The sequence below is a fragment of the Grus americana genome, chromosome 5 (assembly GCF_028858705.1).
Source record: "Grus americana isolate bGruAme1 chromosome 5, bGruAme1.mat, whole genome shotgun sequence".
Taxonomy (NCBI): Eukaryota; Metazoa; Chordata; class Aves; order Gruiformes; family Gruidae; genus Grus; species Grus americana.
This window is the reverse complement of record NC_072856.1, coordinates 32121267-32147964: the sequence shown is the minus strand read 5'-3', so window position 1 is coordinate 32147964 and position 26698 is coordinate 32121267. Positions and strand designations below refer to the sequence as shown.

The following is a 26698-nucleotide window of genomic DNA, read 5'->3' as shown; positions in this document are numbered from 1 at the left end:
CTGTGGCTTTCCATGTGGATGGTTTACTTCTGTGTTACCTTCATACCATATCTTTTCAAGAATCTTCTTACTTGGGAAGAATTTATCTGTATTTCTGAGTTATCTGAGGCCTAGCAAAAATGAAATGAGACTTGTTGATGCAATAAAATTTGGAAATTCTGCTTTTTCATCTCATGCTCCTTCAGTTTCCATCTTCTAAGTTTGAGTTAGAAGCAGTGGTACATACATGCAGGGTGATGTTGTAAATGTTTTGGCTTGTACATGTGATTGTTCCTGTTCGAAAGAAAATATTTGCATTTTGTTTCTTAAACCTAGTTGTACAACAATTGCATAGCTCTAGTGTAAAACTTTGAGGAACTACAGAGGTTTACATCACAACCACTTGTGTACTACAGAAAGAGAAATTTTGGAAAGGCATAACCTGCAGACAGGACAATTCAACCTATGTTCAGATATTCCTAGCTGTTTGGCAAAGGGATGTGGAGTATTTGCTGTTCTAGAATTTTCTCTACAATAATTTTTATTTTATTGGGAAAGTATCATTCCAAATATGTCATGACTTTCTAAGTGTGTAACTGGTAATTCGGCTTTTTTCCAATCAGAAGTATAATGAAAGAAAAAAAAGATGAATTTTAATAAATGTGTTCACATGCACAGTTGCATTAACAAATACAACAGTCAAAATATTTTCTCTTTGAAATTAGACGTATAATAGTTGGAAATAGGTGTGGGAGGGTTAAGTTTGCTACAAAGTTGTCATTAGGGCTCCACCTCTTATTCTATTGATCTCTGGGATGTAGGTTTGTATTTCTAACTTGTGCACTTTGAACTTCAAACCTGATTTATCTCTTCTTGAGAACAGATAATGTTGGGGGCTCAAATTCATGTGACAACATGCAGGAGAAATTCGTATTTAAATTTCTTGATACTAATGAAGTGTAGTGGTTCAACATATAAGTTTAGAATAAAACAAAAATAGAACAGACTTCAACAACAAACACTCTGTAAGCTGAAAGGCTTGTCTTGCTCTACTGATTTACTTAAAGTAAGCAGGAACTGCAAAAGTATAACCTATGTTATCTCTCCCTGTTAGATGCAGATTTTGTACATGAGTGTAGATGTTGGATCTTGCCTTTCTGGAGTCCACAATAAGTGGTTCTAAGTAGCAGCATTAGAGAAGTGTGAGTGTGGTCTAAAGATATATTTTTAAAAGGGGGAAAAAAAAGCTGTCCTACAGCGATACTTCTACTTGTTTAGTTTTGGTTTTAAACATCAAAACAGTATGTTACTTTGTAATTATTGAAGGAAGCTTATTTCTGTTAAACAAAGCTATTTCCCTCATGATTAAACTGCTCTCAGGGCATGACAGAAGATAATTTAGGACTTTTATCTTACATCCTACTGGTGAACTCATGAGCAGCTGTATTGTGCCTTCTCATTAAAGACAAGTAGAAACACAAATAATATGTATTAACATAAATGGTTTTCCATACTGATATATTTTTTTTAATCCTGTGTGTTCTTTAAATGAGGGTGGTTTTTTTTAAAAAAAAAAACACAACACAAAAAACAACAACAACAAAAAAAACCCAAACAAAGAAAAACCAAACCACACAACAGCAACACACAACCAAAACCAAACTTTACTCAGTTTGGCTTTCCACACTTTAAAAAAACTGTAATCCTTTCTGCTTAACCAGTTGGTTGTTGGTTGTTTGGTGTTGGTTTTTTTTTTTTTTTTACTTGGTCATGATTTTAACATGTCTTAAAGTGTTGCATAATGTTAGCAGACTCAGAGCTTGTTATGCTGAAAAGCTCTGCAGTCTTTTCTAAAGAACTTAGAGACTTGCTTATGAATGTCACTACCTATGTTCAGGAAGAGTGTATATAGAAGATGTGTATTGAACAAAAGTTTCAAGATAAATCAAAAATCTCTTGGTAGATTAGATAGAAGGTCAGACCAAAATCTATTTTGATTTTTGAAAGTGAAATAATATAAAGGTTAGCAAATGCCAGAACTATTTGCATGTGCAGCTTTGAATTTAATCCCCAAGTACATACTGAATTTTGATTTTTTTTAAAAATTTTATCTTAAAACATGTTTATATCTCTCTCTTTTCCTCACAGGACACTGCCTCAGTCAGTGCCTGAGGTAGACTTGCTTTAGTGGTAAATTGGAGCTGTGTAGGAAGGACCTCTAGTGTTTCCATAATCTGGGCTTCAGTTACTGCAGAAGGTGATGTTTACTGAATAAAGGATATGAAAAGAAAAGCAGATGTTGTCAGTGTTAAGTATGCTGCCTTGAAGAATTGCACTTGAATGCTGCTTTGGCTAAGTAGTTGCAAATGGTAATTAAGATGTAATGCTGATGTTTACCATCTTAATGGTAATTAAGATGTTTACATTTCAGTTAAGACTAGTCACTGTTCTTTATTTTGTGGTTCTTAACTGTGGCCTGATTAGCAGAAATTGTGTGGAATTGCTTTTGCATCTGAAGTCAGTGGAAGCTGTGTTGTGAGTAGGAGTTTTTATCTGCTGATGTATACACTGGAAGAATTGAGCTTTACAAATTGGCACTCAAAATTAGTGGGCAGTTTTGACCTCTTGTGTGGTAACTTTAATCTACCAGAAAAAATTCAGGATTCATACTATCAGTTCAGTGTGTTTTGCTTTCCCAGTACCTCAAGTATGAGAGCTATAAAGAAATCCTTGAAGACATTAGGCTGTGTATTAAAGTAAAGCATAAAGCTATATATTAAAGCACAAGGCAAATGTATTGAATTCTTGCTGAAATACGCTGAAAAGGAAGTGTTATCTATTCATGCTTAGAATAACAAAAACAGTTGTGGAGGAGTGAGGAGAAAGTGAGCAAAGGACTGAATTAAGGATGTCCTTAACTTTTGATGTTTTGGTAATGAAATGCTTGTAACATTAATGTTAGCCTTAAAGTGTATCTCTCCATGTAGCTTATTTGCTTTTAAAGCAAACGACAGATTGAAGTTTCATATACAGTATTCACTTGATAACCTGTGGTTCAGACTCTTGTTCCATGTAGTCTTTATTGCTTGAGCTATGGCAGTAATACACAGCAGTGGTAGGTTGCTCTTCCCTGTAGACCAGCATTAGAATCTTTGCTGGTAAGTTTTGAAAGCTTAATGACAGGAATGTTGTAACTTGAAATGTGCTTAAGTGAATATGGACTACTCTGCCTGTGACCTCTCTGCCATAAAAAAGCATTACTCCCTTAGTGTTATTTCTTTTTTTATTTTGGCTTGACACAATCATTGGTTTTCTCACTCTAGTAACAGGCTTCTCGGCTACCAAGTTTGTGACTTACCATTCAAAATTATGAATCTCCTCTTGCACTGACTTCATGTCATTTTTTTTTCTACTTCACTTGCCTGCCAAAACCTATTTTCTGACCCATTCATTTGAGCTGTCCAGTGCTCTGCATTCAAATTGGTTAGTAGCTTCCTTGGTTCAGGAGGAAGATTTTGAGATTGTAGACACACCATGAAGCAGTCCAAGTCCAAAGTTGTTCAGATTGTGAAGCTTAGGGAGCACAGGTGGATTTTGGGGGGTAATCTGTGGAAAAATCTTAGACTCCCTTGAGTACATGCAAACTGTTTTTTACAGTGTTGTTTTGTAAGTGGGCTAAACCCTTTTTGTTTGTTTTTTGTTTGTTTGGGGAGTTGAAATAACAAAACCACCAATCCTCACAAAGAAGTTATTGTCTCACTTAATCTCAACCCCCTGCTCCTCCAAATCATAGTGTAACTAGTCTAAAATGAGCAACAGGTATCCCTTGGTACTTACGGGGAAAAAGAAAAACGCAACTCTGTTTTGCCCCCTGAGGAGGTGTGATGAGGTTAAGCTCAACCCTACCTGTTTGGCACAAATCATAACATTGAGAGGAGACTGTCATGATGAGGAGTGGCAGACAACCTTTCTAGGCTGTCCTTTAGGCTTCTCCCTTAATTATCTATTAAATGAGATCAAGGATGAGATCAGTCTTGTCTCTTCCTGCCCTGTGTAAATGGAAGAGATTTGGGATATTCAACTTTTTTTTGCAACCTGGCTATTTGGATCTGGGGGACAAAAAAAAAAAAAAAGCCGTATATTCAAGAACACACACACACACCCCCAACCACCCAAATTTTTGCTAATGTGTGTTGTGATCCTGTCTTGAGGCAGGTTATTTGAACAGTCAGTGCATAAGCTACTGTTGTTGTTGCAAGTCAAGTTCATTAACTTGGGGAGGGTCAGGGGGAAGGAAGGAGGCTTAAGTTACTGTGTACATAACTAGGATGGGTTCTTATTTGACCTAAAGTCTGTCTTGATGCAGCAGCACAAGCCAGCGAGGAGACTGTCACATTTCGTCGTGAACGCAGCACATTTAGGCGTCAGGCAGTACGACGCCGGCACAATGCAGGGAGTAACCCTACCCCTCCTACATTGCTCATCGGATCACCCCTCAGGTAGGGTATCTAAATGTTCCACCATATTTAGCATGCATGCAGCAGACCACTTCTCCCCACACCCACCAGTGTTGCCAGAAAAGCACTTTTTACTTCCTTCCCCACCATAACCTCCTTGAGCTGTCACTGCATGTCACTGTGGGCTTGTTGAATTATGCATGTGTATGTGGCACTATTTTCAAAATGATCAGGATAGCCAGTCTCTAACATGTTACAGCTGATTTCAGATTGATAACAAAATGAACTAATGCTAACAAACTTACTCAATGGTTTTTAATCAAAAACTTTATAGAAACTTTTAAGGAAGGAGAAAATCCCAAGGAAATATTATTCACCACTCCTCATTTTGATTTTCTTTCCTTTAAAAAAGAAAGCATTAGGGACGAGTACTGTAATCATTTTTTTCACATCTATAGATAGTGAGAGATAAGCATAAAAACAAAATGGCAGTACACTATAAAGAGCTAAATCGTATGTGCAAAGGTTCCAAAGCTATAATACAGGTAAACCACTGCAGCTTTTTACAGCAAAAGAGAAACAAAAAGTAATAGCAATGCCTTTGTTATAGAATGCACAGTATTGCTCAGTATTAAACCTAACTGTATGGCAATCTGCATGCCTTGGCGATGTTTGAAATGTACTATATACGCATATCGCAGGAGTCCCCAACCTTCACTGGCCCACTTGTTAACAATACTGAGCCTAGTGATAGGTTAGCTACAGCAACTCCGGCCTGTCCAGCTTGACAGTAGAAGCAGCAACCACAATAAGTTTTTAAACTTGCCTTTTAAATCTTTCAATCCTGTGGTTGCCTGCGGTGTTGGACAATCTGTTGAGCAGAACATTGCCTGTAGAGGAAGGAATACTCCCCCATACATCTCGAAGTAATTTTTCTTCCAGTTAAATGATAAATATGCAGGAATAATTGTATATGTTGTGTATTCTTAGTGATCTTCCTTCACATGCTAAGCTATCTTTTAATAATAGGAGCAGCCTGCTTTTGTGTTTCAGGAATACTTGTGTAATTTTTTTAACTGGAAAAAATATAGAAACCGAGCAAATAAAAAGAAAATGCTTTACAATAGAGGATGAGGGAGGAATCGTGCCATCTTTGTGGCACCACTGAAATAATCAAGAATTAAGTCTCTAAATTTTCCTCAGGCAGGAGGATTGCAAGAATGGTACCTAAAGTCTAACAATTGAAGGATTGACTTATGCCACATCAAGGACTGAAACTGGTTAGATGCGTTTTTACTGGGTAGCGTAGCATGTAGCAGTAATCACATAATTTCAGCTAATTTTTTGTTAAGCTTCTGGTCTTGCTGAACATAGCTTGTTCAACTTTGTTAGTGATTTACTTCATAGTGAGGGATGCTGAAACTTTGCATTCTCTGAAATAATCTCTGTTGCATTCACTTGCTTCTGATAATTTTTGTGTGGTGGTTTTTTTTTTTAGCAGGAGGGCAGTACAGTTTTGTGTATTGGCTCATAAGAAGCTGTGCGGACTAAACAGAGCTCCTTAACTGTACGTTAGCCAGAAAAGAGTGAGTTTTCTTTCTCTTAAAGGAGTAGAAAGTAGGGCAAATAAAGGACTCTGTTGTAAACTCGGCTTTGAATGTGAAAATGAACTGCCTCATTTTCACATGCTAGTGCAGTCATTAAGGTTCCCATGGCTTAAGCTGGACTTCAGTGAGAGATCATGAGAAAACTGAAGTTGGTGGAAGTAACGTTTTAATCAGACAAGATGTTCAAGGATGAAAAAGCAGATCAAATATTCTAGCCTTATATTTCTTCTATGCATCTTCCAGTTACCTAAATTTGTTCCTTTCTAAATTTAAAAACAAAACAAAAAAACCCCAGCAACCCAAAACCTGGAACTCTGTACTTTCTCTGACATAATGATGCACTTTATCAGAAATACTTGTATTATAAACATATGTCCAGAACTGGATACTCAGTGAGGTTACTTTGCTCAAAGCATTGTTTGTGATGCTAAATGACTGTCCCTTGAAGTGGTGTTAAATTGCCTTAGTCCAACCAAACACCATAATGCTTTCAGATTTGTTTGACATAAATTCCATTTGAACTACCAACCGTGGAATGTATCTGAAAGGTTGTATTAATTACTGTTCTGATTTCTAGATGAATAATCTGAAAAAACTTTATACGGGTAGCTTAATTTTAATGTAAATTTTATATGTTGCTGGAAGAAGAAACTGTTAAGAAAGATTAAAAAAAAGTCACTGCAATTGTACTGGCATTACTTGTATATGCTAGTGGTGAACTGCCTCAGTCTAGTTCCTGATATTGCTAATCCATATGACTTCAGATGTTAAACTTCTAACAGTATTAGATTTACTAATCTTTAGTTGCCCTGATGTTACTTCTTTTTTATTCTTGCCAGCAAAACTTTAATCTCCTAATCGTCTAACTCTGGCATAAAATTGGATGTCATGAGGATGTTCCCTTAGAACCTGTTGAGTTCAGCCTGATTTTTTTTTTCTAATTTCCTATCCGTTATCACAATTACTTTTCACTTCCTCTGTGGAATGTTTAGTAAAAGAGACAATGGCATTATGTACGTATGTGTTTGGCAATGGTAGACGCTTAAGTAAAACCTGGTCTAGTAGATTCTGCTGGTTTGATGCTAAATTAGACATGAGAGTACTTTGCCTGGTAACTTCAAAACAAAACAAAAAACCAAACCCACTACAAACGAACCAACCAACCACCCCTGCTTTTGTCCTGCCTAAATGTCAACAGTATTTTAGCCACTTTAAACATAAGTATGCATTGGCATCCTATGTAGTCAATGTTGTATGCATGCATGTCTGATAAGAGAACGTAAGTGACTGTCTGAAGCAGAATTTTTATTTTTATAATTATTAATTAGGTAGACAATAAATGTATCTTTTGCATATCTGTGCAATCTGTTAATGTCAATGTTTTGGGGTTTTTTTAATGTGACAAATACGGATAATCACTGAAAGGTCAACTTTGTATACATTTACCTTTTGATATGTAGCTGCTATTTAAGGGAAAGCAGTATTGTTTAGCATTGTTTTGGTGTTGCTGATAATAAAGGGAGACAATGAAGGCTGGCACATCTGTGAGCTTCCTTAGGGCTTTTGTTGCCATGTAGCTCACTGAAAGCCTTGTGTACAGCAGCAAAACACCGAATTTAAAGTTCAGATTAAAATATATTAGAATATGATAAATAATGAGTTGCAATTTTCTACCTCATGAGCTGTGTGCATGTCTGCTTTATTTTGCATGAGCTTTTCTTAACACCTGTTATTATACTTATATCCATATTTTATTTTCTAGTGGTGCTCTAACAAAAGAATTGAAAAGTAGATGTTCTAGAAAACATTGTTAAAAGCAAGTACATCAGATATAACCCCTCAGCTCTTAGTAAGATCTTGTTTTTTCAGTTGCCTCACTTGCCAACTGTAGCATCACACTGTAAACAGTGAAATGTTAAAAGCAACAGGTGATAAAGATTGTTTTTTCAAAAGAGAGCATTTCAGGTATTTTCTGTAGTCTTTAAAATATAAATGCTTATATCGGTGTAAAAAAATAATTTAATTTCATCACATCCCACAGCTGACCGTGACATGCAGCTTCTTTAAATGCACAAAATGAAGGATAACAAACCCACTAATCTTGCAAAGTAGATTTGATATACAAGTGTAAATGTCATGTATTCTGACACTTTGCCATGTTTAATGTTAAATGAGCTGCTAAAAAAAAATCTAACTTTGTTAAATAGCTTTATAAAATAGTTTTGCAATGAGAAGGCTGTGAAGAGGTGAACTAACATATTCAAACATTGTCTACTCACATGGCTGTAAACTTACAAATCTCTCTGAAGCCCAAGCTGACTTAAAACCTGTTTTTTGGTGCAGGTACGTGTCTGGGTATAGTAGTAATTCTTTGTGGTAGTAATACTGAGTAATAAAGATTTTGCTGTACTGTCAAAATAACATAAAAATAGATTTACAACTTTTGCTGATTAATCATTTTAAATAGTCTTAATATGTTAAAAAAAAAATCCGAATCCAAGCATTTAACTACTATTATCTACAAGGTCTGTGGTAGTGTATGGCTACAACAAAGCTTAAAGACACTTTCTAGTTAGAGTGCTGATTAAATAGCAAGACAGATGATGTTACTGTCACCAAAAAAACCCCAGACAGCCATCTAAACAGTTGATCAAGCCATACCACAATGAGCAGAAAGAACCCTAACTCTCGTGAGAAGACTGGAACAGTCAGTACTGTGTGTAGGTGATACCTCTGGTTAGTCTACAGTTAGACTAGCCACTGGTAATTTGCTTTTTGCACCCACAAATTAAGACTTACAAGAATATATGTGAGGGTGACTTGGGAGATATTAGAACACAGTACTAGTAAGCAGGAGGACAGGAACTGTATCTCTAGATTACCGATGTAAGTAGTGTCCAAATACGCTGTTATACCAAACTCCTGGGTTATCTTAACCGTAATAAGTGGCTTCTTAATGCTCTGCTCTTAAGTTTTCCTCTTTAAACTAAAAAGTCTTGTTTTGCTTCAGTTCTATCTCTTTTTCTCTTCTTCCTGGTAATGTGTCCCCAATCCGTGTTTTCTCGTAGCCTTCAAGATGGTCAGCAAGGCCAGCAGCCCTCCTCCCAGGTCAGAGCGCAGGCCCGCCCCCCTTCCCAGGCAGCTCTGCCCGGCGCTAGCGCCTCCTTGCTGGTGAGAAATGGGAGTGTCCACTTAGAAGCATCACATGCCACTGCATCTGCTGTAGGCGGTAGCAGTTTGCACGATGAACTTGGTATGCAGGCCTTATGTAACCTTGGTGACATGGAAGTTTTAATACGGCAGATGTATCGGTAATAATGCTGTGAAAATCAGCTAACTAACCTTAGCTTTGTTTCCGAATCTTGTAGGTGCATTTCTTAGAAGGCCATGTTGCTCATAAATTCCTTGCCTTTCACAGTCGCCTTTCCAGGCATTTTCTCTAACAAATGCACAATGGGAAACATTCTAAAGATGCATAGATACAAGTAGTGATGGTGTGAGAGCTTTCATGACTTGAACAATGTAATGTGTAACGCATAAGTTTTTTCTTACACTGTCACAGGAAGTTGGGCAGAGATTGATACCAACTTTGAGGAACTTCTGATTCCTGATAAAAATATTTGTTATGGTCCCTAGGAATTCTTGATCGTACTTTTCTAGATGAGTCTTGCTTAGCTGCTGTTTAAAAAAGAAATCTTCATGTAAATTAGAGTGCTTTACTTTTCTTGTACGCTTTAATTTATGAGCTTGAGATTGGAAGAAAATCTGGACTCTTATATATCAAATGCTGTTATTTCATGGAGCCTTACAGTGCCACTTAGTTCTTCATGGTCCATTTTATGTAGTATTCTGAACTGTTTATTAACTTCTACACAGTTAATAAAATTGCTAGGGAGAGAGAAGTTAAGATGGTCATAATAAGTGACTGATCTCTTGTGGCACAGTAGTGCAGGGGCAGATGTGGAAAAATTTCTGGCAGGGATATTTGCAGCTATCTATACATGGCCTGAATTACTTATGACTTCAGCATTAATATGGAATTCTTCCCCAAATTATTAAAGTGGGCATCTTTAGAACTGACAGTATTTTGAGCAGCTGTCAGCTGTAATAACTTAAAAGTACAGGTTAGCTTAGAACACTGACAAAACACTTGTTTCAGATCTTACGCTAACCCAGTACTAAAAGACAAGTTAATTGTCTTCTTATTCCTCTAGTAGGGAAGACTTCAAGAGTTACCAGGCTGTGGTACCCCTTTAAATATGAGTTTGGCTAACAAACTGCCATTCTTCGGCACTATCTAGCTGCAGTATAAGGGAAAAAATGAATATAAGCAAAACTGAAAACAACCCTGATGCTCTCTGAGGTGTTTTGTAAAATTTAACTACAGTTGTCCTAAATGCACAGAGTCTCCTAATCTGATAACTTTTGTTTTAGAGTCTGTGGCTCTACTACTAGTTTCCAGATTAGAAAAAGACAAGACTTCTATCTCAATGCTTGTATGTATCTCTGAACTGTGAAAGCTTATCATGTGAAACTAAAGATTTCTTTAATTTGGACTCTTATTTCTTGTTTGAAAAAATACTGAAATATAACTCTGAAATTCAGTGATACTGCTTAAATCTCTCCAAGGTTAATGTTGAGATTTATTCTTAAAGCCACCATTATTGTATTTGAAGGATTTGGTTCATCTTGCCCAAAATAATACAATAAAATTTTATAGAATTCAGGACTTAATACACAATCTAGTTCTTAAAAAAAACTTACATTGCCACATTGTAGTAGAAATCAAAGTGGATCATTTAGGAAATTCAACGTTGCATTCATGCTCTCTGAAAAGGCATATTCATTGCACTTGGCGTGTATTGGCGTCTTTTGAAATTTATATAGCTAAATTCTTCTGAAATTTTGTGTGTACTGTGCTTACAGTTATATGGAGCAGCACATTGTCTTTGTGAGGCACAAAACCTCCAGGATCTGCTCAGTTAAAAATCTGATGTGTAAAAGGGATTTATTCCTGATTTGAAGCTCTGCGCATCTGTTTAAAAACCTTCCATGCATGAAAGCAACTATTATAGGCAAGATCAGTTTTCATTTTTAGGAAAATAAAATTTTTTAGTTTGTGTGACAGGTACTATCTTTTGTTAGAGTAAAATAGGTGGCAAAATGGTGCAAGCTTTCACATGCACGGTTCATTTATCAGGCCTGACAAGAAGGGAGAGTATCTTTCCTTATAACTGGTACATGGTTTGTTTGGTTTGGGTTTTTTGTTTGTTTTATCCTCAGTCAGGGATGAAGTAACACTACTGCCCTGTTTCCCTTAAGTCTAAGGGACTGTTGGTTTTGCCTTGTTGTCCCAAGATACCTTACAGTGAAAGACGACCCTGTTACTTTACTTTAGATTGTATGTGGTTTGGGGGTAGGAGAGGGGAGTAATTTGTTTTTTCTTTTAAATTTTATTCTGATGCTGATCAACATAATGCATATTATATGACCAAATCTTTGTTACTGTGGAAAAAATATTGAAAATGGAGGCTGGGGAAAAGAGATGGAAACAAAACCTGACTTACAGCAACTGGAAATACAAGTGACAAATGTAGTAGATGAGATTATATATCTCTGTACAACGCATATAATAATTTTTTTTCTTACTGAAATTCTATTAGCATATTCTAGCTCTTCTGGAAGACAAACAGGGCATGTGTTAATTTATGTTAAAAGCCCCCACATTTAGGACTCCTTTTTGTACGCCAATGCAGTATCCGCTTCTACGTTCTTTCCATTTATGTGTTGATGCCAAGCTGCAGCTTTTAACAAGACACAATTTTTTTTGTTTGCTTTAAAGATTCCTGTCTATTAACTTGATTCTGGTGGCTTATTTTACAAAGGATGAACCTTACTGTATTATACCTGGCCTACATCCAGTCTGGTGACTACGCAGTCGTCTTTAACAGGGCATTGTCCTGAGAGTAAGGCAACAGATGCTTTGAGGCATTCATTATCTTTAGTCTTCCAGATTCAAAGTAGAAAGATTTTTCTAAATTATGTTGTTGTTTGTGAGGGGGAAGGAACTCAAAAGGATGGAAAAGGAGCTTAATGTGGAGCAGTCGTAAGAGGAATGCAGGACAGTGGTGGATCAAATGCCATGATTATAGGCAGGGTTAGTATAATATGAATCCAGAAAGCAGCAAAACACATACCATGACTTAGGAGAATACTGTGACTTGGGTCTTCAGAGCACAGTGTGGCAGTACTGATGCCTTTTATTCTCGCTAATATCTGATTCTTGAGGTATGTAGGTGATGGGTGGGATTTTTCAGTTCTTGGAGTGAAGGCTGTGTAGGTGTAACAATTTGTGAAGTAGGTAGGAAATCAAGTACTGAGCTACTAGAACAGATGCCCAGTTTCACTGGGGTGAAATAGCAGCCTCTTGTCCTCAGCTAGATGCCTCTTTTTTTTCTTTTTTTTTTTTTTTTTCTGAGGAATACTGCTTTTGTGATTAAAAAAAACTGTTCATCTGGAGCTTTACAATACAGTTACACTGCTACGTTGGACTTCTGGTTGTATTACATGTATGGAAGTGATAATCTTTCACATTTATTGAAGTATTTTAATTTATGAAGGCAATTAGATGGTTTTGAAGATCAGAACTTTTAATATAATTCACTGATTGCTTATTTGTTCAAAACCAGTTTAGAATCAGTTCCTCAATACCTTTTTATAATTAAGTAGACTTAATTTATTTGGTTATGGATGGCGCAAGTATTTTCAGAGGTACAGGTAGAAAATAAATACTCACTTCCCATTGTTCCTATTGAAAATATCCCTGTTGTAATCTGTGGAATTCCGCATAATAGGTAAGTTGCTCTTCTGACAAACTTCTTATAGAACTAAAAAATGAACCACTCTGAATTGTTCTAACTGAAAACTTACAAGCCTTCATACTGCACCTGAGGGTAAAACTTTGATCTTTGGTAATGATAGCTCCTTGCATGCTACACAGTATTCAAATTCTCATGGCTTTGTTGGTTTCGCTGACTAGGACTTAAAAAATATTATAAGTAGTAGATATATTTATCTTAATGATCTAATGAGGACATAGGCTTCAACATGTCAAAAAGTGTTAGCAATTTTCAGAACTAGTTTATGAGAGGTTTAAAACAAAGTAATATTTATTAGATGGAAAAGTGGGAAGTGTGCTGAAAATAACTTTGCTGAGGAAACCATCAGAGCATCATTTCTGAGCCACTTAAGTCTCCTAGGGTTCATGTGTAAGCTCATCAGCCTGTTGCTTTCATTGATTCCTGTGACATGGGAACGCAGTTTTGTACAGTGTGAATTGTTACATGGTTGTCTCTGGACTTTGGTGATGAGATATTTTTGTCTTTTGAAACAAGGAAACTTGTTTCAAAGGAAGTACATTCATCTTTTCCTCACATCTTTGTTCTGACATGAAGAATCTCGGACCTGTGTGCCTGAGTATCAATGACTTGGTTTTGTTATTTTTGTAACCTGTTCCAACTAGAATATTGTTTGGGCAACTTTTATTTGCAAAGAATTCACAGCTCTCCCTTTGAGCGGTGGTAGTGGGGGAGAAGTTACAAGCATTTCTGTTTAGTAGACTTGCATGCTATTGGCTGTATTTCTGGATTTGAAAAAATAAACTTTTGAGTCTGCCATTTGTTCACAACTTGATAAAACTACAGTCCTTAGAAAGAAAAAAAACTTTCTTAAGCTTCTTCAGTGTGATGCTGTTAAAAATATTTCAGAGGATGCTGTGGGAGAGCTAGGAATGGGAGGGAGAGAAAATTACTAGGGTAACTAAAAATGCTAGGTATATCCATATGTATTGAATCTTGTGAGTATGGGGATCCCTCATTAGAGTGTGAGAGTGCTCAGAGGAAGCTGCTGTTATCTCACACAGGTTAAAAAGTGTTTAATTGATTGGACTTTGGAGCTCAGCAATAGAATCTCCAGTCACACCTTAGGGTTTGTAGGTTTGTATCCTCAACAGCACTGAATAGTCCTGTCATCTTTTCTACTTTGGATGAATTGAGGCTTTTCTGGAGAGCCTTTTGATTTGACTTTTTTTTTAAGAAAAAAATGAGGGGAAGCTGGCAACTTTGTTTTATTGAGAGGCCATAGTTTTCATGTCAGAGAGCTAGCTTTCAATAGGAAGCCAGCATGAGTATAAGGGAAGAATTGCAATTATGGCAAAACCTGAGTCTGTTTTGTAGTTTGTGTGTAAACAGTTGGAATTAAGTGTTTTGTCTGTTTGCTGTGTGTCTATTAACCAGGCTTGTTTTATCCCACCACAGCCATGCAGTATTTATAGCAACAATACAAATGCAAATTTTGACAGATTCAAAGATGAGTTGGATGTGAGGGAACTATAGATATTTTCTAATGTGAAGTGGTTTATGCTAAATTTTTTTCATAGTTTGAGGCCCTTTTCAGGCATTTGACATGTGTAACAGTTCAGTAGACTACTTTGAAACAAATATATCTGATGTATTATCTCAGCCTAAGAGAATAGGAAGTTATATTTTGCAAGGATTGTATTCTAATTTCTGAGACTAGAATTTCATTAACTTTAAAATCAGAAAGTTTAATTTCCAGGCTCTCAAATAAGTAGTTAAAAAACATAAGGAATTTAACTCAAACTTGCTTTGTCTCTTCTGAGGACTGGTTGCTTGGAAGATTTTTCTGTAATAAGTTATACATTATTTTGTCCTGGCTAGAACCTCAAGTGTATTATCTAGTACCCTCATGTTTCCTATTGAATTTTTTTTTTTTCTGATGCAGTTGAGAAATAGTCCTGTGTAACTGAGGTCATTTATTAGTTGTGGGGAGGAAGATTCCTAATGTCTTGCACTGGTTTAAATTTTCAACTTCAGTAACAACCTTTTCTACACTATGCATTAAAAAGTAAAGGATATTTAACTAAAGCATTTTATTAAAATCTTAACTATTGAGGGGAAAAAAAAAACCCCTAGCAAGTGAACTTTCTGTTTGTTTTTCCTTACAAAATGCTTATAGCAGATGTAACTAAATATTGAGAGAGCTGTTGCGTTACTGAGCTGTGACGCATGCTGTATGTGACTCCTGAACTATGTAGGTGACTGTTATCAGAATGGTTGGTCTTAGCATGGCTGCAGTATGTGTCTAGTTGGTCTGAAGTGCCCCCTCTGAAGGTAGAAAGCTTTGTGAAGATATTTTCAATATACCAGTATTTTTCCTTAGTTTCACTGGTTTAAATCATGCAGTTCGAGCGTTTTTAACCTCCTCACTTTTAAACACTTTAAATCGAACTTAATTGTCTGTAGGTCTGAAGAGAAGTTGGAGCAGGATCATAGTGTTTTTAAAAAAAAAAAAAAAACAACCCTATATCAGAAGCAGGTTATGTTCTCACAGAAAGGGGAAAAGATTGGAAGCTCTGATCTTGTTAAGTATTTCTCCTGGGACTGCTTGTTATCCTGTATCAACAGAAGAAGAAAGAGCTGCAAGACACGCAGCTGAGAGGCGTACACAGTTTTTGCTTCATATGCTCCAAAGTGGGATCTTTTTTTGTTTTGTATAAGCAGATCTTAAAATAATGCATGCTTTGCATCATGGCTTCAGAAGGGTTTTGAGCTAGGAAGAGATGGAGAAGTTGGCAGAACACTTCATATGAGATCACAGTTTCAAAATCAGTTTCCTGCATTCGGAGCTGAAATATATTGAACCTGACCTTCAGGGGAAATTACAGTGCTTATCTCTCTGATCAGACTGTTGTGGGAGAAGGGCACTGTAAAAACATCATACTGTGAGTGAGGTAGTTTATCATTTGAGTTACAATCTCTGGCTACTTTTTTGTTAATTATATACTTAGGAATAGCTTGATATTGATCATTCAAAAAGTTTTTAATAAAAACCGTAGGAAGTTATGGTTAATGGAGTTCCAGTAACTCCAAATGGTTTAGCTGCGAAGTTAGTTTGCAGTCTTCTGTTCTTACACTGAAGCGTTTGCTTCTGACTTGTAGAATAAATCTCTGCCTGCCATTCCTTTTTTTTTTTTTTTTTTTAGTTTTTCTAGAGGTAGAACTTATGAAGCATCTCTGGCCACTTATTTCACTCTTTGTGTTTCTTTTCAAATAGACATGTGCCTCTCAAGAATTTTATTCAGGACACTTGAGGAATCTCTGCCTTAGCTAAATGCCATGGTTCTTAAATGCTGATAGTGAATGATTTACTGATTATTCTGCTGGGAGTGGGAGGAGTGGGAGCGGGGGAAGAACTGCAGAAGCTGGTCATTGCAAGTTGTTCACCTGGTTGTTCTCTAAGCGAGGAAAAAAGCTTTCATCGTGCTTCTGTTGTGTAAATACCTAAACTCTCAAAATTTAAATCAGAATTGCAGTTTACTGTATATGTCATGTAAAATGGTATGAAAGAGGACTGAGTAGCTAATGTCTTGTCTGCACTGGTGACACATTAGTATGTAATGACATTTTATATTCTGACACTGATGTAAATTTAAATGTCTAAATTGATCTCAGCAGTAAGTTAATAAGTAGAAACTAGTACCAGTGGGATGAAACATTATGAAATTTTGACCTGCTTTTGACCTTTTCTTTAACAGGTAAGTTCAGTTCTACGCTCTACGAGACAGGGGGCTGCGACATGTCACTTGTGAACTTTGAGCCAGCTGCAAGAAGAGCATCTAACATCTGGTGTGTGTGAAGGCCAGTCGAGAGTGATGATTCTTGTCTTACTGCAACAAAATCTTTGATTTTAATTTTGAAAGGTTACTTAGTATGGACTACAAAAAACCCAATATAAAATATTATCCATATACTTTTACTTTTGAACCCTAAGTGACACTAACTGCATAAATAATCATCTCCACTTAAATAAAGCTTGGAAAATAAAGATTACTGTTAGCTTAAGCAATAAATGTCCAAACTGAGAACTTGACAAATGCATTTTTGATTGGCTTACAGAAAGTATTTCTTAAAGGATTTAACCCAGGTTTTGGGAAAGTAGGTGGCTGTTGACCATAATGGCTATTAACTTACTTACAAATGAACTTCCAATTGTGAAGCAAATGTAAACTGATAAATTTGTTCCTAGATGGCATGAAACAACACATGGAAGTGTTAACATGCCTGAGGTTAAAATTTGACTTACAGTTGAAATAGCCAGCTACATACTGGAAAGTTCATCTGCTGTTGGAAAGATGCCCTTTCTTTCTCTGAAGGGACAGGAGGCAGAAGAAAGAAAACCCAAAACCTCCCCTGCCCACCAATCCACTTCACTACATAGAACTGCTCTGAAGCTACTGCATCATGCTAAATGCTGCAGATTCCCACCACGCGTAGGGTGGAATAGCTATTGGAATTGTGGAGTAATGAATATAAAGGCTCCCTTCTTCAAATCTTTCTTGTGAAACTGTGCAAGTGCCTTTTGTAGAGTTGAACTTTGACAAAAAGTTCTGTATTCCTTGCACAAAGCTGCCAATGCCTGCCTCTACTGCTTGCATGTTCCAGATGCAATGGCTTTGCTGATGGCTGCTGTTATGAAGTTGTATGTGTTAATGGAAGGAACAAACTGGCCACGTCCAAACAATCAGATCTCAGCTTTAGAGAAAATACTTGAGTCTCAGTGAAGTAAAATTGATAACAAAGAATGTTTTTATCTTAAGGCAAGGAACTGAAGGGAAGTTGCATAAATTTGATACAAGTCTTACAGCCATGTGATTTACATGGAAAACAAACATCCAAAAGCTATCCAAAATTGGGGAAAAAAGCAATGGTTGGATATGGACTCTCATACAGTAAGAGAAACTTCTCCTCATCTCTAATGAATGGAAATTGCAAAGTAATTTTGCTCTTCTTACCAGAGGTTTAAGTTTATTTACAGTTAAGTTTTTTTTTCAAAAGCAATTTAAGATTAAGTAGCTCAGTGTACTCATGTTAAGTATGTACTATTTTTGGCAGTTTTGGGACCTTGGTGGAAACAATATATAATTAACAGAAACTCTGTATGTGAACGCATAGCAGATTCTGCACTCCTTTAGAGATGTGATGCGTGTTTACACATCAGTAGCTAGCATATTATAAAACATCTTTGTTCGAGTGGAATAATTATTATCATGATAATCCTTTTTAGAAAATTTAGGGGCTAAGTGTTGATAAAATTATGCCATGGGTAAGGGTAAAGAGTCTCCTGGTTTACTATAGCTACAGAATTTACCACAAGACAAAGTAGATACTTGTATTTAAAATATGCAATCGAAGGAAAAACTTAAAGATCTTTAGCTAAAATTTGCAAGGAGTCAAAATTAATTTGGGACACTAGAAAATTAGAATGGCCTGTTGAAATAAAATGTAGTTTTATAATCTGAAGTCTTTCCCCTGTTCTTATAGTGACACGGACTCTCACGTATCGAGTTCTACCTCAGTTCGCTTTTATCCACATGATCTAGTAAGTTTTTCTTATTTCTTTTTAAAGCATGCAAAAAATCAGAAGACTTTCCAATTTTGTAGCACTGATTAATCATCCTATGTGATAATTCTTTGTTCTTAAGAAGGGTTTAAATGAAGGTAAAATATTTATTTATTGTCGTCTTCATATATACATACAAATTCATCTTTATGCTTAGCACTTTAAAATTTAAAGATAAATGGTCTCCTCTGATCTAAAGCACAGTGATTTTTTTTCTAAATCACATGAAAATTGGATGTTATGCGATATCTTGTAAAGGTTTCCAGAGATGACTGGACAACTTGAACAGAGTTTTCCTTCTGTGTGTTACTAAGATTAGGAGGCAGCAGAAGGAATGAATTTCATGTTCTGATGAAGAGAAACTTCAGTAATTTCCCTGAAAAGAACTTAAAAATCTGCCATTGGAATTTGCTGTACAAAATTTTAATTGACATGCAAGGAGTGACTGGGGGAAAAAGGCAGAGGCTTATGCAGTTTCGTACTGCAGATGGCTTTAGATATCCTTAGTTTTGTGATCTCAAACCTTTTAGATTGTTGTCAAGTCCAGACATATCTGTACTCTGAAGTCTGATATTGCTGTGTCACAAAAACAGTGCAAGTGGTCATGAGTCTTAAGGTCATGATTCTTAAGCTTGGAAACCAAAGTAAAGGATATTGAAGTACCTAATGAGTTAAGAATATGGATATGAAATATCCATATATGATATATCCATATGAAATATGGATTCAGCATTTGGCAGAGGGAGCAAGAGACTTCCATTTACCTGACCGTGCTTTTGATCAAGAATGTCCTCTTCAAACCTGGTGTCTACTAGAGGAACTTTCTTTGCTTTCCACCATCCACCTTGAAGATGTAGCCTTCAAAGAAGGCTGTTAAGAAACCAAGTTTTAAAGAAGTTGTCAAAAAAGCACCTGTCTTCTGACACAGCCTATCTTAGAAAGTATGTTTTGTACTTTTGAAATGCCTTTAGAAAGGGAGTGATCCTACTTGTTCATTAGTATTTTTCTAGGAAGACAAAGCTGGCTGAGCACAGTTACAGTATGCTGATGCTTTAAGGAGTCATGGAAAAAAAATTCAAAAATGAGAAATCAAATGTTAAAGTTTAAGATAATTGTAAAAAAAAAACCCAAAAAAACCCCAAAACAAACCAACCCCAAACCCAACAAAAAACCCACCCTAAACTATAATTTTGACATGTAAAGGTGACATGAGTATTTAAATTTTACTCTTTGCTTTAAAAGATTATGAAGATTTTTCATTAAGTGACATTTTAATGATGATATTCTTTAAGAATAAAGGGCAGTGCATTAAGATGCTTCTTGGCCTGTTAATGAAATTTAAAGTGGGTTAGATGACACATCCATACTGTAGTAACTTTAGTTTTTAACTTTCTGAGTACTCTTCTTAAATGTCCTTTATGGTTGTTAGTATTACTGTGATTTCAAGAGAACTCTACAGTGACAGACTACAAAGCAAGTGAGAAATAATGTCAGTCATAAATAGTAGTAGACTAGTTAGGGCAGAGCTTTTTCTAGTTTGTCTCCGAGTATATGAATTTGACCACTGATGCATGCATATGTTGCTTTGTCATGCAAAAACAACCATTCGGCACGGGTACGCATGCAGATTAGCTAACTACAAGAAATGTGTTGTACTTTATTTAAATTCAGAATTGGATTGTTCTTGTAGGATACTTTATTCCTGTTCACATATCAGTTTACTTGTCTTCAAATTTGAAGTTTTCACAGTAAACGGGATAATGTGTTCGGAAGATGCGTTCACGCTTCATTTGAAATAAGGCATATGCTAAAACGCCAAACAGTTGTGTTGTATGCAAAGTAGTATTGTTGCTGGTGCTATTCATTTGCTGTGATAAGGACAGGAAAAGTAAGTAGAACAGAGTATTTAACATATAACTTATTAAAAGTGAAATTAAATAATTCTAGCATTTTTTTCTGAAGCAGTTTTCAGTAGACTACAGTGATATAATAAAAATGAGCTTCTGTTAATACTGTCTTTCTTTTAGCTTTCTCTTCCTCAGATCAGGTTGAACAGGCTGCTAACCATGGACACAGATCTACTGGAGCAGCAAGATATTGACCTGAGCCCTGACCTTCAGGACCACATGCAACCTCAAGAGGAAGCAGCTCAGAAAGTCAAGCAGTACTATCGCTTTTGGATCCTGCCTAAGCTTTGGATTAGCATCAATTTTGATAGATTAACTCTTCTGGCTTTATTTGATAGGTGAGATCCTCGTATGTTTCTAGACCTCAGAAAGTAAACATTAAAAAATGGAAACTAAACTGAGAGTAATACAGATAAAGCTATCCTTAGACAATTGTACTTATCTACTGTACTCTGAAAGATGAAAGAATAGTACAAAATGCAATTTTTCTAAAACAACGAAGGCTACTCTCCCATTTTTCTGGCAATGCAAAAAAAAAACAAACCCTCACTTTGTATGAGTGGGGCAATATGGTCAAAAAAGAGAGACTTGTTGCTAATTTTAAAGCTAGAAAGTAACCTTCTAAAAAAAAAAAAAAAAAAGAAAGAGTCTAGAGCCTGGCATATGCTTAGATTGTTTCAGTGAGTAGAGAGGATTTACCTGCTGTTTCAAAGCCTTTTTTCCAAAGGGTCATCTAATACTGTAACCTCTTGTCCCTGCTGCATTTACTTAGTGGAATAAAATGGTGATATACACACACCACCCCCACCCCCCCCCCCCCAGTTAACAGCTTATGGCATATATAGAGTATTTACATTTTGGTAATGAACTTCTTGCGATAAACAATATAGTAGTGATTTTGTCCAGGCAGAAAAACTATTAATGCTGTTTGTAATCACCACCTATATCATATGGAATTCTCTTTACTCCACTTGTCATATCTTAGCCAAGTGAGAGTATTTTTGGTTTCTTCATTACGACATTATGAATGACAGATTATATATAGTTAAGCCATCATGCATATATTTTTCACAGGCTTGTAATCATCCCATGTGGGCCTTGAATATAGATTTGTGTTACAGACCGTGCTTCTGGTTGAGCATTTGAATTATTTCTGAAGTTATCTACTGAAGTTATCTTCTGCTGTTTAAAGGTCAATTCCATAAGATACTAATTGCTTTCAGCTATCATTGAAATCCTGTTAGCTCCTAGCTTTGCTAAAAGACAGTGTGCTACTATAGCGTATGCAAGTTCAAATCTATTCTTAACTACTTTGCTACCAGCAGCATAACTCTTGTTAACTTCTGACCCTAACTTCCCTTGCAGCTTTTTCTAGACATAGTTAGCTTTTAATTTTATTTCTTTTTTTTTTTTCTCCCTCTAATACAGGAATCGTGAGATCCTTGAAAACGTGTTAGCTGTCATCCTAGCTATTCTAGTTGCGTTTTTGGGCTCTGTACTTCTTATAGAGGGCTTTTTCAAGGATATTTGGGTCTTCCAGTTCTGCCTGGTAATAGCCAGTTGTCAGTACTCGCTGTTGAAGGTATTTTAATTTCTATCTTCACTTTCTATAAACAATAGAAATAACTTCGGTTAGGTGTTGCAAGTTAGTTAGAGCTTTAAGGAAAAAACCTGCATGTTTATCATTTAAAAACAAATGAGTAAACATCAGCTTCATGGAAAGTTTGATAGATGGTCATACAAGGTCACTTCACTCCAATGGTTCTGCGTATGTTTGTTAAACAACGTTTTATTTGTTGTTCTCATGCACTTGTGTTCCCCAAAGAGGAGCTCATTCTTACTGGCTGAAAACAGCCTACAAACTGAACTTGAAGCTTTAATGGGTTTTTTGTTTGTTTTTTTTTTTTTAGTGGATACACCTCAATACATTAATATTAAGCAGTTATATCTAAGCATATCTTTAATTTGAATGTGTTTTGTGTTTTTAAAAAAAAAAAGTAAAAGCTCTAAAAAAGAGGGTGGGTTTTTTTAAGCTTTGGCAGTAGACATACTGTTTGAGCAGATTTTATGGTTTAATACATTGTGCTGTTTAAAGGCTGTAGAGTGGCTTGACAATTGTAAAATTAATTGTAGATATTATTTTAATAACTTTTATCAAGAAAGCGTGCATGGGGGGGGGTAAATGCACTTATCCGTAGATTGGGTAACTTTCTTCTCATTTTGGTTTCAGAGCGTTCAGCCAGATTCTTCTTCCCCTCGACATGTAAGTCATGGGCACGTGCACTCTACTAACCCTGCAGATGTAGAACTGCCACAGAGAATTGATCTTTTTGGCATTTCTCTTATGTGCCTTCTCATAAGGTGTAAGAGGCTTATGTTGTCTTAGTATGCAAGAAGGAAACTCACACACTGTGTTTTCCCTCCCCAAACACTTTGCTTGTATTTAGCAAATCCTTCCTGTTTTAACCATAGTTTTTACTATAAAGCCATATCATAATAGGATTTTTGATGGATCTTTAGTACTCAAGCAATTATACTGAGAAGTGTTCTTAATGTTGTAACTTGCTATGCTGGTATGAACTGGCAAAGCTTTGATATTCTGTTCTGGTCTTGTAGATCATTCAGTTGTCCTGGTGTGTATGCAGCCTCATTTTTTCAGTCTATTAAGCTGAGTATGCAATGCTCTAGTGAGCATTAACATTTCAGCATGGAAATATTAATGTGCTAGTGTTGTGCAATATGTTTATTGTGCATCTGCTAGATTGCCGAGACAAAATATTTTTGTCATAAATAAGATACGAAAAAGCATTATTCCTCTGCAGCAAGTAATTCATAATACTTTAGATAATAAGTTGTATGTTTTAATGAACACACAAATACAGATTACTTTTTTCCAGCAGGAACAGTATCTGAGTAATAAACTTTAATTGCTTTTTCTTCAAAATTACTGTATTATCTCTTGCTTATGAAGCCTAGTCAGAGTTTCTCTGGCATTTAGTATTGCAAGAAACATACTTTAAAACTTAGTGGACAATAAGGGTAAACATAGCTTAGTCTAACTTAATCTAACTGTTGTGTCTTTGTTATATCAAAGCCACCAAAAAAAGACATCACTGCAAGCCAACACATTAAGGATTTTATGAACAAAACTTAAGCATCAGAGTTGTGGTCAGTTGCTTGATGTCAAAGTGGAGACCAGTGATGAGTGGTATTCCTCAGGGGTCGGTATTGGGACCAGCACTGTTTAACATCTTTGTCAGCGATATGAACAGTGGGATCGAGTGCACCCTCAGCAAGTTTGCTGATGGCCAAGCAGTGTAGTGTGGTCAGTACGGTGGAGGGGAGGGATGCCATCCAGGGGGACCTTGAGAGGTGGGCCTGTGCAAACTGCATAAAGTTCAGCAAGGCCAAGTGCAAGGTCTTGCATATGGGTTGGGGTAATCCCAAGCCCAGCTACAGGCTGGGTGGAGAATGGATTGAGAGCAGCCCTGAGGAGAAGGGCTTGGAGGTGTTGATTGGTGAAAAGCTCAACATCAGCTGGCAATGCACGCTTGCAGCCCAGAAAGCCAATCGTATGCTGGGCCGCATCAAAAGAGGCGTGACCAGCAGGTCGAGGGGGGTGATCCTCCCCATCTACTCCACTCTTGTGAGACCTCACCTGGAGTACCGCATCCAGCTCTGGGGCCCCCAACATAAGAAGGACATGGACCTGTTCGACTGAGTCCAGCAGAGGGTCGTGAAGATGATCAGAGGGCTGGAGCACCTCTCCTATGAAGACAAGCTGAGAGAGTTGGGGTTGTTCAGCCTGGAGAAGAGAAGGCTCTGGGGAGACCTTACAGCAACCTTCCAGTACCTAAAGGAGGCCTACAGGAAAGCTGGAGAGGGACTGTTTGCAGGGGCATGTAGTGATAGGACAAGGGGTAGGTTTAGATTAGATATTAAGAAGAAATTCTTCTCTATGGGGTGGTGAGTCTCTGGGGCAGGTTGTCCAGAGGAACCTCTGGATGCCTCCTCCCTGGAAGTGTTCAGGCCAGGTTGGATGGGGCTTTGGTCATCCTAGTCTAGTGGACGGTGTCCTTGCCCACGACAGGGGAATTGGAACTAGATGATCTTTAAGGTGCCTTCCAACTCAAACCATTCTATGATTCTCTGTGTTGAGGTGACAGCACATTAATTGATGAACAATGATTAACTTTGGTTCTGAAATTATCTGTAACAGAAAAGTAACAATTACTTTTTCTGCTAATAACGAAACAAATGTTCTTTTTCTTTTAAACAGGGTCATAATCGTATCATAGCCTATAGTAGGCCTGTATATTTCTGTTTATGTTGTGGTCTTATTTGGCTGTTGGATTATGGCAGCAGAAACATATCTACAACAAGATTCAGGTTGTATGGAATGGCTTTCACTAACCCATTGCTGCTGCTGTCAGCCAGAGACTTAGTTATAGGTGAGTGGTCCTTTCATGGATTTGAATTGCTTGCTTCACCACAGTAGAAATTGTTTGTTTGGTTTGGGTTTTTTTGTTTTCCACTCTGCATCTTGTAAATGACACAGTTGTGTTATCATGGTCTAAATGCAGTTCATTTAGTTTCCTTTGGAAAGAGTAGTTTTAGCTTTGCTTAAGTTTATGTGAAAATTCCACCCTTCTGTAGCTCTGCTGTAACAAAGTGCAGAGAAGTCAACTAATATGGTGTTATAGGGGGGAAAAAAAAGGCTTTTTAATTATCTAGTATCTTAGTGCTCATCCCTGAACTTTCTGTTCTTTCTTAACTTGGACCTGGATATGCTCCCTTGTGTTTGGACCTGGCTGCTAAGTGGCTAAATATATGTTTAGATTTGGATTCTTTCATGCTCTCTAGAGAGGCTTGTGGCAAATGAGTAGGAGTTCTCTTAAATAAGGTTATTTGTGTTTAGCAATCAGATAGAACAGTAAGGACACAATTTTTTAAAAACATTATAGACAGATTAATCTTATTTAATGTGTCTCAGCACAGGCCTATCAGCAATACCAAAATTATAATTTGGCACTGTTTGAGATACTTCCATTGTATTCTGAGTAGCACAGTGCATTCATAATACTGCTGGCATTTCACACTACCGCCATCTTCTCTCCCCCCCAAAAAAAACCCCAACAACAACAACAAAACTCAAAACAACAAGCCTTTCCTCTGTTTACTTACAAAATTTATCAACATTTATTAAAAGTAGTAATAGCTATGTAATCTCGAGCAGAGCCCATAGAAGTGAGAGAGAGAATGTAAACATTTGAAGACCGTCTTGTCATGGGAACTTTGTGCATATTCTTTAATGGAGCAAAGTTACGTGAGTGATCCTCTCTGGATCATCTCTTTGGAGGGGAAAGAAAACCTGTAAGAATTCATCTAAACTGAACACACTTGCTCTTCTGTTGTACCAAAATATCTGTGCAAGAAAGACTATAGCAGTTGAATGTTATGACTGCATGCCTACAGTTCTTGGACAGTCTTCTGTCCAAGAAAAATTAAAACTTGGTCTTGGTTTTGATTCTTCTTTTTTTAATTTTATTTTTGACTTTTAATTGATCAGTAAGAATTATTGACTCGGGCATTTTGGAAATTAGTTTTTATTACTTGATTTTAGGAACATCCTGAATTGCATACCTCATGCTGTTTCCCCCTTTGACTTTCTGCTAGTAAATCTGTATTTAAATTTAAATGTCCAGAGTGAAAAGGTTTAAACCTCTTATTTATAAACAGAGTGTCCAGGCATTTCCAAAGGTGCTTTTTTACAGATTCTATGGATCTATTAATGCACAGGCATACTTCATTCTGTATTGGTGATGGAAAAAGAAGTTAAGACAGCAGATAGTTTTTGACTCATTCAAGATATAAAACTAACTTAATTTCCCCTTGTTTATGCTCTGTCAATTTTAGTTTTTTCTTCCCTTTCCTATCACCTTGAGCCATTGCCATAATGTATACCCATATACCCATAAGGTAATACATAAACGTATATGTAGGTGGTGTGTTTTATTGTGGCTTACTTTTTACAAGTACTTAAGAGTCTTTTCCAGTTTTAAGTTAAAAGATGTGCTGGCCTCTTTACCAGGCCACGTCCATTTTGGGATCAGCTTTTAGAACTTCTTAGTTCAAGAGTTCTGAATGCTTTTTGATCCTTATGTTTTACTGTTCCTCTTGGGTCTCTTGCACCAGCTTATGTGGTTTATATTTCTTAGTAGTTCTACCAATAAAAAAGCAGATTGACAGAACAACTCTTATTTCTTAA

General features: G+C 36.6%; 1 protein-coding gene across 11 annotated transcripts in view; it reads left to right on the top strand.

Moving 5' to 3' along the window:
- Window positions 1-26698, top strand: part of PCNX1 (pecanex 1) — a 93790-nt gene that overhangs the window by 29085 nt on the left and 38007 nt on the right. For 6 of the 11 annotated variants that reach the window (XM_054828946.1, XM_054828948.1, XM_054828943.1 and 3 more), the window contains 8 exons: window positions 4346-4478; window positions 9112-9296; window positions 16659-16749; window positions 18445-18502; window positions 20551-20768; window positions 21859-22012; window positions 22661-22693; window positions 24710-24881. In XM_054828946.1, coding sequence (XP_054684921.1) covers window positions 4346-4478; window positions 9112-9296; window positions 16659-16749; window positions 18445-18502; window positions 20551-20768; window positions 21859-22012; window positions 22661-22693; window positions 24710-24881 — 1044 coding nt within the window. The remainder of the gene's footprint in view (window positions 1-4345; window positions 4479-9111; window positions 9297-16658; window positions 16750-18444; window positions 18503-20550; window positions 20769-21858; window positions 22013-22660; window positions 22694-24709; window positions 24882-26698) is intronic. The other 5 variants (XM_054828953.1, XM_054828951.1, XM_054828954.1 and 2 more) reach the window with 3 other exon arrangements.